Source organism: Sitophilus oryzae, unplaced genomic scaffold (assembly GCF_002938485.1).
Source record: "Sitophilus oryzae breed Bouriz unplaced genomic scaffold, Soryzae_2.0 scaffold_494_pilon_pilon, whole genome shotgun sequence".
Classification (NCBI taxonomy): Eukaryota; Metazoa; Arthropoda; class Insecta; order Coleoptera; family Curculionidae; genus Sitophilus; species Sitophilus oryzae.
In genome coordinates, this window is record NW_022147078.1 from 1,195,232 (window position 1) to 1,208,930 (window position 13,699).

The window sequence follows — 13,699 nt, forward strand, 5'->3', positions numbered from 1 at the left end:
CATATCGACATCAAAATCAAATTTCTCATGTCAAAAAAATCCCAGACACCGATTTTCATCTTAATATTGCCGTTACTTCAGAAATTATTTGGAAAAAATCGAAATAAAACATGAAATTTCTACAGCCTGTATCTCCGAAACTAAGCCATTTTAGGATATACATTTATACGAACTTTTTCACCTATTTTTCCGGAATACAATTCGGACCACCCTGTATATAAATAAATTGACCAAAATAACTAAATACAACCAACATTTTCCCATTTTTTACCAAGAAAAAAAATCTATGGAAGAAAATTTCAACAGTTTTTTGTAACAAATATATTTTTTTATTGGAAGAAACTAAAAACTCTATCAAATGCATAAAACTATATTGCATTGAATGCTAAAAATAAAGCGTAAAGCAAATAAATATTAAACAAAGCACAAGAAAACAACAATTCTTATAATTATAGTACTAATAAAAGTAATAAACTTCTATAAGACACCAAAATATTTTTTTAATTAAAATTTTTGAATCATAGAATATTTTTCAATATATTATATCTAGATCGAACAAAATAATAAATATCTAAAAACAGGTAACAGATAATAGATGATAATACAACCGCTCTGGTTTAAAATTAATACAATATAATCGAGAAAAAAAACCGGCGTCAGTGAAGGCTTTGAAATGAAGATCGACATTGCCAAGCCAACACGACGCCGTTTTTTTTCGATCATACCGGTATTATTAACTAATAACTCATTCGTCTTTGCATTTTTCTTCTTGTTTTAGGCCTACTAGTTCCTCGCTTTTGTCCCAGATGGCCTCGGCAAATTTCTTGTTCCATGTACCGGGTGGAGTAGGAAACATCCTGCAGTCCCAAAAATGCTTGCCTGTCACTTTCTTCAATTTGTTGCAAAGAGCGACGTGTAGAATTGTTTGAGCGCCTTCTTCCGGTGACTAGAATAATTAAAAAAAATCAAAAAATGCCGATGTGTCGATATATTATACAGGGTGTTTCAAAAAACATGTGCCATCTCGCGTGGGGAGATTCCTCACGTAAAAATAAGATCTATTTTTCATATCAACATAAGTCCGATTCTGCTTTGTTTCGTAGCTACAGGGTGTGAAAGTCTTAATATTTTTTCGATTTATTATAATTTCCTTCCAAGTACTTTTAGCATTTTGAATGAAATTTTGAGGGTAAAGGTTACTATAAATGCGACATATTTTAAAGTAGTAGTGGGAACTATCGAATGAATACTATCGAAACATTCGATAGTTGCAATTCATTCGAATAATTCGATAGTTGGTAAGAAAACATTCGTTGAAAACTATTCGAATAAAAATTATCGAATAGATCCGTCATCTGCCTTGAAATATTGTATTCTAGTAATTTGGCAGCAGAAACCATTCATTTATAAAATTCATTCATTTATGAAATTCATTTATTCCTCAGGATCGATTATAATAAAATATTAACTGAATTTTAGTTGTCGCCCGGCGACGTAGGTTTCTTTCCGAGAAACCCGACAGCGGTCGGTGGCAATGCCATGAAAGAAGCCGGCATCTTTGATTTTTTGCGGAGTCAGATATAGATAAGGACATTATTTTTTTTATTGAGGTACTAGTATTTACACAGAAAATACATTATGAAGGGCACTGTTGCCATATTTTGGTATTAGTTGATATTAGCAAAGAATATTATTGTTTGGCTTTAGTTAGTTAGGGATAGTATGTCTATATATTCTGCATTTTTTTATTAATATTCTGTTGTTACACTGCAATAATACTTGTTATTTTGGATGTAAGAAAATGATTTTTAATGTTTTTAAGCAAAGACTGGTTTAATAAATAATAATAACAGTAATAATTTGTTATACGAACAGTAATAATTTGTAACAACAAAATTTAAAATAATTTAATATAAATATTTTTTTAAGTAGTAGCAAAATATAAACAACAAATTAGATGTCAAAATTATTTATATTAGATCCTATTTAAAAATAATATAGTCTCTAAATTTTTTGGCAACGTTGGTTTATTAAATAATAATAATTACAGAACTAATTTGTTATATTAACAACAAATTTTAAAATCATGAAATATAAACATTTATTAATTTTCTAAGCATGCAGTGCAATGAAACGAAAATATAAATAAAAAATTAGAAATCAAAATTATTTATATTAGGTGCTTTATATTTCTATTTAAAAATTATATTTACTTTTACTGGCATTTACTTTAAAAAATAAATGAAATATTTCTTCGCAAAAAACTATATGTAAGAGAATTAGCATAAACAAAATACAAACATCGTTAACTTTTTTTTAAAATTGGCACGTGTAAAACTTTCATTTCAATTTTCTCACCCCATAGTTTGAGTTCGATAACCCCATTTACTTAACCACATTACTTAAATATGATTATTAAGTTCAACTAATTCATATTAATAAAACATCTAAAATACAAATATGTATTTTTAAAATTAATTGTAAGTTCATCTCATCTCTCTTAAAAATTGCTACTTCTCAAAATTTCCCATTAAAAATAGACCATATACCATATAAAATTAAATAATTGAAAGATCGGACTACGGAAAACCACACAAATTTTCGGAAAAATTTTGACCACCTGCACATGCACACAATCGTCAATAAATAAAATTAAAAAATAACTACTATTTTAGTATTTTAACTATTTTAATAAACGCAAAAATAGCACAGTATTTATACGGCGAAGTAATAAAAATTTGGAAGAACTAATAATGCACTGACGCATACAAAAATCAAACGAATACTAAATTTCATTTATCAAAAGCATTCGATAGTCGTGGCTCAACGACAACCATTTAGTCGCACGGCGAGGTTGTCACATATGCTTTAGTATACAAATGAATGAATGATTTTATTCGAATAAAATCATTCGATAGTTGAAATCATTCATTCATTAACCATTCGATAGTCTAATTCATTCGATAGTTTCCATCGCTATTTTAAAGTTAAAAAAATGTCGACATATTCACCAGGGACGTGCATATGGGTTATCACTGGGGTATTTTTCCCAAAAAACATGTACGCCACTGACTTTTTTTCTCTTGTTAGCAAAATAGTGTAAGCAGTTTAATAGCGATTAAAAATTGTGTCTTGATATTTTGTCGATTCCGGCCTCCTTGATGAGAAAAACGCAATTTTATTAATTTGTCTTGATCCAAGTCTAATAGCAACCTTTAAAACATTTTAATATCATTAACTTGTAAAAGTTTTAAATAAGTATATCTCCCCGAGAGATGGCACATGTTTTTTGAAACACCCTGTATAAGGTCGCGGTGATCAACTTTTCCCCTGCCAGCTACATCAACAATTCTCACCTTTCCATAAGTAAGCACGACTAAAGCTCGAAAAACTTTCGCGAACGACTTGATTCCCAAAAATTTGGCAGATTTCAGGTAAAGATCGGTGTTGACCATGCCGGGGTGCAGGGAGTTCGACGTGACGCCACTGTCTCTCAACCTTTCGGCGAAGCCATTGGCTGTGATGATGTTGCACAGCTTGGAATTGCCATAGATGAGCTGGTTTCTGTAGATGGACATCGGGTGGTTTTTGGGGTAGTTTAGGTTGTCCACGGTGAGGTCGCTAATGAACGCTGCAGCTGAACTGACGAATATGATCCGACTTGGAGCAGATTTCTTCAGTAAATCTATTTAAAAAGAATATTGATTTTAGATAATTTGGCTTAAATATAACGATAATAAAAAATGCCGGGTGCGTCTCACTCCTATAACTTTTTTTATTTTTTTAAATAAAAAAACGATATTTGATATGTTAGTATATGACATACATTAGGATTGATTGACGTATTCAATTGTTTTGTTTGTCAACACTTCCTGTTTAAAACACTAAATCACCACAATACACCAAAACACTTTTACTTTTACATTCGATTTTCGCTAACCATGTTAGCATCATCATCAGATGATTATAAACTAAAATACAATCTACAATTGGAGCGTTTATATACCCGCTCAGTGGGCACAGAGTGGGCGTGGCGAGATCTAGCCAACCGAGTCAGAACCCACCGAGCGTAACAGTTAGATTTCCGCCACTAGAGTAGTAGGAACAAAGAACGTGAAGGAATTGGACCGTTGTCTCTGTTCATACTATCTTTACGTTTATTAATTCTGATGCTTTCATATGCATCTAATTGCCTGTAATTTGAGACTTGTTTAAATAATTTTAAATTATTAAGATCTATACAATGTTCTTTATCAACAATATATGTTCGGCAACGCAAGGTTTATCAGGTCTACCATATCTTATCTGAGCTAAATGTTCTTTAAATCTAGTTAATATTGATCTTCTAGTTTGCCCAACATATTTCTGATTACAATCTTTACAAGAAACTTCATAAATACCCGACCTTTCCAGTAGAGGTGTTTTATTTTTTGGATTACCTAATAATTGTTGTAATTTATTATTAGCACTATACACAAGTTTATAATTGACATTCTTAAAAATTCCTTTTAGACCACGGGATAGCTGTCTATCATACGGTATTGAAAAATATTTTGACGTATCTTTCTCTACTTGAAAAGTCGAATTTTCAGAAATCATTAACCTATACCTACGTTTTCTAATTATTTTATCACTTATTTTATCAAACTGTTAACGCTCGGTGGGTTGTGACTCGGTTGGTTAGATCTTGCCACGCCCACTCTGTGCCCACTGAGTGAATGCCTACTGATAAACGCTCCAATTGTAGATTGTATTTTAGTTTATAATCATCTGCTGATGATGCTAACATGGTTAGCGAAACGCGCGTCCAGGGTAAAAGTAAAAGTGTTTTGGTGTATTGTGTGGTGATTTAGTGTTTTATTTTGCTGTGTAACACCAAAGGTTCCAACCCTCAACTGTAAACTTCCTGTTTCATCGGAAATGACTACAACTTTTGATTTTAAACGGCACCGTCGCTATTTTTTTACTTTATTCAATAGAAAATGACACTCTATATAGAATGACGTTTCAAATGCAATCAAAGTTTAGGCCTCCGGTTGATGACGTCACGAATAAGCGGCCTTGTTATTTCGTCGGTGCCGGCTCAAACCACAAACCTGATATAGAGCATTTTCGGAGAGCTGGATCATCTTTTTTATAAAGAACTGTATAAATTAGTTTTACAAATATAACAATCGTACTTCAACAAATAAATAATAAAAGATTAATTGTATGTGACCATCTTTTCTCTTTTTTTTTGTTAAAATTTTAACTGTACTGTCACATATTTCTGCAAAAGAGAAACCAAGCGTACAGTATTCTTTCTTCGCTAGTAAAGAAGTAATTAGTTCAACAATTAGGTCAGCTCAAATTTTACAAATACCTAGTTATTTTTGCTATTTGAATTCACGAAAGTATGAAAAGAATTCATCAAATTTGTATTATACCTATAACAAACATAAAAATATTACTAATCTTGGCCTTCCTCTTTTTGAAATTTACTCATCATTAGACTGAACTTTTCAAAAAGTTACTTCGGTTGAAATAAGAAGGAAACATTGTAATGTACAGGGTGGTCCGAACAGAATTCCGATAACTTCGACAGCATATTCTGCAGATAAAAATAAGTAAAAAAGTTTGTATAAATGTATGACTTAAAACTTAGTTTCTGAGATGCAGGGTATAGAGGTTTTATATTTATTTCGATTTTTTCCAAATAATTCCTGAAGTAGCATCAATATTGGTCAATATGACTCCTATTTGTAGGAGGTGCCACCTACATGTGTTTTAACTGTTTTCAGGAGTAATAACTTTTCGTCCGTACCTGTATAAAACTACTGAGTAAAAAAATATACATTTCCGTGATTTTTTACGTAAAAAATGCCTTTTGGTAAAAATCGCTACGAGCAACCGTTCTCAAGATATTTAGAATGGACTACATGTCATTATTGACAAAAATGAATATGTTGAGTAGATAGTTATTTGACTGAAATTATAAAGTTGGCCACTTTTTATCTTCGAAAAAACTCCTGCAACTCCCAGTGGACGATATGCCAAGAACGTACAACTTTGACAAACATGTCAATGTAGTATTGAGCAATAAGAAGGATTGGAAGAGCGAAACGCTTGCCCAGCAGTTAAAAGACCATACCATAACTTGGTATACTTATGCTTCCAAAACCAATACGGGAACAGGGATCGGAGTGTTTGGGCCGAGAGCTAATTACTCCGAACCAATGGGCACTTACCCTAGTATCCTACAGGCAGAAATCTACGCTATCGAGAGATGCGTACAACTTATCTTAGATAGGAACTATCGGAAACAAGAAATAGTCATCTTATCTGATAGTCAAGCAGCGTTAAAGGCGATCAACTCAGTATCAATCAATTCGAAATTGGTCAAAGAATGCATAGAGAAGCTGAATAAATTAGGCAAAGAAAACAAAGTCCTCCTACACTGGGTGCCTGCTCACCAAGGGATAGAAGGCAATGAAAAAGCAAATAATCTAGCTAGAAAAGGAGCGAACACTCCACTAACTGGACCAGAACCGTTCTGCTTTCCAAGTGGTAACCAACTCAAGGCGGAACTCAAGGACTTGGAAGATTCCATCCGCTACCTGGAATGGAAATCTTGCAATGGTCTAAGACACTCGAAGAAGTTTCTGAGGGCTTATGATCAAGAAAAATCACAGATCTTCCTGGGTCTGAGTAAGAACAATCTTCGGATTGTCACGGGGTTTTTAACAGGACACTGTCTCCTCAATGAACACCTCAGTAGATTGAAACTAAGAAGAAACGGCGAATGCAGATTCTGTGGGGAAGATGGTGAAACACCAGTACACCTCATCACTGAGTGCGCCGAGACGACAACCATTCGTGCCATGAACTTTGGTACGACTGATATTGGAGATGGAGAACTACCCTCTATAAAACCGTCCCAGATACTGGCTTTTGTCAAAGCCCTGGGACTGTATGATGAGTTATGATTCAAGAAAGGGGGACACAATGGATCTGTAAGGTCGAAGTGATTAACCCCCCTCCCACTCATTCTAAATTCTAAAAAAAAAATCTTCGAAAAAATGATGAAAAACATTTGAAATTTAGGATTTCAGTCTAAAAACTATTTAGTCAACATGCACGTTTAGTTTATGTCATTGATGACAGGTATTGATAATTTCGATTCTAAATATCTCGAAAACCATTACTCATAGCGATTTTTATTAAGATACATTTTTTACGTAAAAAACGTCGTAAATGTATATTTTTTTACTCGGCAGTTTTATACAAGTACTGGCGAAAAGTTATTACTCTTCAAACCAGTTAAAAAATATGTAGGTGGCGCCCTCTACAAGTAGGAGTCATATTAACACCAAAATCAAATTCCGCATGTCAAAAAACTCCCAGACATCAATTTTCATCCAAATATTGACGTTACTTCAGAAATTATTTGGAAAAAATCTAAATAAAATTGAAACTTCTACACCTTGTATGTCCGAAACTAAGCATTTTAGGACATACATTTATACAAACTTTTTTACTTATTTTTATCTGCAGAATATGCTGCCAAACTTTCCGGAATACAATTCGATCCACCCTGTTTAAACACGGATATAAAAATTATATCAACAAATATTTTACTTAATTTTCTGGATTACCTACCTGTCAACAAATGGGTCAACAGAAACGGTCCAAAATGGTTAATCTGCATCGTCTCGTGCAATTGATCTTCCGTGTGTTTATTCCCCACGGATCCAACACCGGCATTGTTAATCAGGATGTCCAATCTTTCTTCGTTCGAGTTGATGTCTTGGGCAAACTTCCTGACAGAGGCAAGGGAAGCCAAGTCTAGAAGCTTGAAAACGACGTTCGTGTTGTGTGTTTTCTCTATAATCTTGTTTTTAGCTTTGTTGCCATCGACTTTATCGGCTAGAATTACTTTGGCGCCTCTGGAAGCCAGAACCATGGCAGTTTGGAAGCCTAGACCTAAGGAAAAGCGTTCGAAAATATGATTTTAATATGCCAAAATAAGTAACAATATAAAATATTCTTTATATACTCAGAACGAAAAAACGAAACGGATTTGTTTTTAAAGTGTGAGGTATATTTTTTTTTATTTTTAGCTCTATTCTGTGGACATAAGTTTATTAGACACAACTTATCTCTATACAAAAATGCTTCGTTTGTCTGTTACAAGAAATAATAGAAAATATAAACAAAATTTTTAAGATATTTTGACAACCGTTATTCCGATTTGAATGGGATTTTGGATGTCTATGTTTTGCTAAACGCGTTAAGAAAAGGTTAAAAAAAGATAGCAAAGCAAATTAAAGATAAAGGATTATATTATATCCGTATAGTAGCACATTTTTAGACAACTTCTTTGTTTTTAAGATTTTGATGTTCAAACATCAATAAAACATTCCTTATGTTTGGACTAAATTTTCTCGAAAATAAAGACATAATTAAAAATTCCGTTACAACACGGAAATAGATTGAAGTTTTGTGGTTACAGTGATATATAATTTATATGATTTTGTAACAAATCGCTCGCTATTTTATGGCAAATGCTGAAGCTCTGCAAACCTTAATCAAGCCTTAATCATCAGCACGTGTGTTTGGAATTTTTACACACACTATCTTTACCTGACTTTTTTGAGAGCGACCCGAACTTTCACAAAAGTCAAATAATGTACGGGAAGGGTAAAAACTATCCCCACCCTGACAGTTATAGCAGCCAGGTGAAGCAATACAAAGTATTAGAATATTTTTACATTTTTTTTTTCTGCTGGTATACTTAGCTATTACAGTTATGTTATCTTTAATATTTCTAGTTCTGTCATTGTTATTAGTGTTTATTAAAACCAAGACACAGGATCGGTATTCTTCAAAGTTTTTTTAATATAGTATACCGGGTGTTGCATCGTCGAGCGGGACATAGGAAATCCCATGTAAATTTTAATGATGTCAATTATTGGCTTCCCTAATTATTTTAGAGATTAATTCTATTTAGGTTTATTGAAGAGCACTAAAACCCACATTCAAAAGAATAACTTTAGATATTTTTGATTAGCCCGTTTACGAGTTATCACCCATTTCTTTTTAAATATTTCTCCTTTTTTATGGCCCTGTATTTACTTATGAGCACCAGTCAAGGTAAAAGATAACTGTCAAATGAAGTTGTCATTTCAGAAATTTATCTATTTAGTGCTTTATTATTATTATTATTAAAAACTCATACCTACATCGAAAATATTAGCCATGAATTACACTATCGAAGAAAAAGTATTGATGATTAAATGGTATTATCAAGGAAATAGTTATCAAAAGGTGTCGGACATGTTTGCTGCTCTGTATCCGAATAGACCGATACCTGGAAAATCTATAATCGCAAGGAATATACAGAGATTTCAGACCAAAGGTACCCTAATAAATAACTGCTGATGTGAAGCAAGGCAGGAACAAAGAGAAGATGCAAGAAATGATACCGACTTGGAAGTTTTATTGTGCGTGGAAGAGAACGATGGAAAGATCAGCACAAGAAAACTTGAGGATGAAATAGGAATAGATCACACTACAGCGTTTCGAATTTTGAAACGACATAAATACTATTCCTTCAAATATGAAAAGCACCAAGAGCTACGAGATGGGGACGAAATACGGCAGCAGGCGTTTTGTTTTGATATGATGAAAAGAGCAAACACGGATAGGGAATTTTTTAAAACATATGTTTCACTGACGAATGCACGTTTACCTTAAATAATGAACCCAATGTTCAAAATTATCGATATTGGAAGAAAGAAAACCAACACAGGTTTGTCGAAACAAGGACGCAATATCCACAGAAAGTAAATGTTTGGGCAGGGATATTCGGACACAATATTATCATTATTTCTTACGCGAAATTTAAATGCTGAATATTATTTGGAACTACTCGAAAATCATATTTTACCTGCTTTACATGATGCCGCTAGGGAAAATCAGGAAGTTTGGTACCAAATGGATGGCTGCCCGGCACATAGTACCCTGGCTGTTCGGGAATATTTAGACAATAGTTTTAACGGAAACGTTATTGGCCTAAATCATACAGTAAATTGGCCAGCAAGGTCTCCTGATATTTCGCCAAATGATTTCTTTCTCTGGGGCCATTTAAAAAACAGGATATACAAGGATAATAAATACCCAAATCTAGACGAGTTAAAAAATGCTATTTCTGCCGAATGCAATAGAATTTCAGTTTACCAACTAGCGAATGTAAGAAGAGAATTTTATGATCGCCTGGGTTATTGTCTAGCAGTCGATGGAGGAATATTTGAACATCATCTCAAATCCTGAAGTTCTAATAATTTAATAGTACCTAAATTAATAAGTTATTAAATATTGTAATAATACTATAATTAACCATGTAATTGATTACTTTATTTTACTTTAATTCATATTAATTTGTATTTATAAATACATCTTTAAGATTTCCGATGTAGGAATGACTTTTCAATAATAATAATTGTCTAAATAGGTAAATTTCTGAAATGACAACATCATTTGACAATTATCTTTTACCTTGACTGGTGCTCATAAGTAAATACAGGCCATAAGAAAGGAGAAATATTTAAAAAGAAATCGGCGATAACTCGTAAACGAGCTAATCAAAAATATCTAAAGTTATTCTTTTGAATGTAGGTTTTAGTGTTCTTCAATAAACCTAAATAGAATTACTCTCTAAAATAATTAGGGAAGCCAATAATTGACCTCATTAAAATTTACATGGGATTTCCTATGTCCCGCTCGACGATGCAACACCCGGTATATCTTTTATCGAGATATTTAGACACTTACCCTCTATATCTGGTATACAATATTTGTATCTACAATTTTTTTTTGTTTTCTATTAAAATTTCGAAAAATAATTTTGAGGTTTAATTATCTCCTAACGAACAATTTTAAATAAAAATAATAAAAATTAAGTTTACATCTTACCAGAGCATCCCCCAGTGACCAATACTGTCTTCCCGACCAAACACACCATACTCCTGCATCTTCCCACCGTGATTTTCTGGAAAACCTTCAGGAAAATCAGGGCCACAACTGGCAAAGATGCCACGATACCAGCGAACAGTATATATTTCAAATACGCATAGTAAAACGGATATCCGTAAGCCATAATTATGAAAATATATCAAAAAAACTATATTTGACACAGTTAAATACAAGAAAAAAAATTAAAAAATTAAATTTTTGACATAGATTCTATGAAGATAGTATTTTCGCGGTGTCGCTGCTGCTTCTGCAGTACTACTGGGGTACTTAGCTGAAGAGAAAGCTTGGAAGATGGAAGAAAGTCAGCCAAACGGTACCTGATACAAGTAGGAGACGGTACCAACGAAGGCGTCTGACCAGGGAGAGTAGATAAATTTTCCATCGAGCCAAAAGAAATTTTTTTAAATACTTTGATGATTCGAAACCATAATAGCTGTTTTTATGTGTATTTATCATAATTTATGTCAAGAGTATTTGAAAATTATCATAAACAATTATTAAGGCTTTTTATACAGCTCGTTCAATTTTGCTTTTTGTATTTTATAAAAAAATAATAAAGATGTTTAGGGTGACGATTCCATCATAGCTGTTTTTATATGTATTTATCATAATTTATGTCAAGAATATTTTAAAATTCTCAAAAAAAGTTATAAGACTTTTTATACAGCACATTCAATTATGCTTTTTCAATTCCATATAAAATTACAAAGATGTTTTATGTATAAAGTTTTATATACTGTGTGTTGCATCGCTGACCTATAGACATAGGAAATCCCATCTAAATTTTAAAAATGAGATAAAGTTCTGAATGAACTGTGCTTTCCATAAAATCAATAAAATGAAAAATATAGGAAATAATATACATGTACTGATTTCTTTCGAAAATCGACAACTATGAAACTATGAACCCTTCCTGGACACAAACGGTACATTGTGAGACAGGAAATTGTAGAGAGAAACAAGCCCTATAACATAGGATACAACATTTTAATGAACAGTTCTTTCCATAAAATCAATAAGATGAAAAATATAGGAAATAATATACATGTACTGATTTCTTTCGAAAATCGACAACTATGAAACTATGAACCCTTCCCGGACACAAACGGTACATTGTGAGATAGGAAATTGTAGAGAGAAACAAGCCCTATAACATAGGATACAACATTTTAATGAACAGTGCTTTCCATAAAATCAATAAAATGAAAAATATAGGAAATAATATACATGTACTGATTTCTTTCAAAAATCGACAACTATGAAATTATGAACCCTTCCCGGACACAAACGGTACATTGTGAGACAGGAAATTGTAAAGATAAACAAGCCCTATAACATAGGATACAACATTTTAATGAACAGTGCTTTCCATAAAATCAATAAAATGAAAAATATAGGAAATAATATACATGTACTGATTTCTTTCGAAAATCGACAACTATGAAACTATGAACCCTTCCCGGACACAAACGGTACATTGTGAGACAGGAAATTGTAAAGATAAACAAGCCCTATAACATAGGATACAACATTTTAATGAACAGTGCTTTCCATAAAATCAATAAAATGAAAAATATACGAAAAAATATATACATGTACTGATTTCTTTCGAAAATCGACAACTATGAAACTATGAACCCTTCCCGAACACAAACGGTACATTGTGAGACAGGAAACTGTAGAGGGAAACAAGCCCTATAACATAGAATGCAACATTCTAATGAACAGTGCTTTCCATAAAATCAATAAAATGAAAAATATACGAAATAATATACATGTACTGATTTCTTTCAAAAATCGACAACTATGAAATTATGAACCCTTCCCGGACACAAACGGTACATTGTGAGACAGGAAATTGTAAATATAAACAAGCCCTATAACATAGGATACAACATTTTAATGAACAGTGCTTTCCATAAAATCAATAAAATGAAAAATATACGAAAAAATATATACATGTACTGATTTCTTTCGAAAATCGACAACTATGAAACTATGAACCCTTCCCGGACACAAACGGTACATTGTGAGACAGGAAACTGTAGAGAGAAACAAGCCCTATAACATAGGATACAGCATTTTAATGAACAGTTCTTTCCATAAAATCAATAAAATGAAAAATATATATAATGTACTGATTTCTTTCGAAAATCGACAACTATGAAACTATGATCTCTTCCCCGACACGGTACATTACGAGACAGGAAATTGTAGAGATAAACAAGCCCTATAACATAGGATACAACATTTTAATGAAAAGGTTTTTCCCATTTTATTTTATAGAAAAATGTATTTGAAACTTCTTAAGGAACTTCTTAAGCAAATTGTTAATTTTGAATGATTAATACGAATTCGTTCTTGAGTTATAAGAGTACTGCCGGATCCAAACCAAGCAGACAAAATAACGACAAGACAGAAACATACACGTTTTACGACAAAATTGCGACAAATCCAATACATTTCTACGACATTTTTGTCTCATTTTTGTTTTCTTTTAAAATTCGGAGACTTTTCAATGTCCCGTCTCGAGTCGTTAAGATCAAAGTGTCTATATTTTGTTGGATGGCGTGTGCTGCCAACTGTAGGAGGCCAGTAAAATCACACATGGTTATAAAACTCATTCGCAACCACTAAACTTTTGACTTTGTTGTACTTTTGTCCTTACGATGTGGACAATTTGTTT

The 13,699-nt window shown here is 32.5% G+C and overlaps 1 protein-coding gene across 1 annotated transcript; it reads right to left on the minus strand.

The window, feature by feature from the left end:
• Positions 1–333: 333 nt before the first annotated feature.
• On the minus strand, positions 334–11,385 carry LOC115886702 (retinol dehydrogenase 12-like). Its single transcript, XM_030905969.1, has 4 exons — positions 10,954–11,385; positions 7,639–7,962; positions 3,357–3,685; positions 334–946 (listed from the first exon to the last, which is right to left on the minus strand). The coding sequence occupies exons 1-4, from the start codon at positions 11,135–11,137 to the stop codon at positions 746–748; spliced, it is 1,038 nt and encodes a 345-aa protein (XP_030761829.1). The 5' UTR covers positions 11,138–11,385; the 3' UTR covers positions 334–745.
• Positions 11,386–13,699: the final 2,314 nt, after the last annotated feature.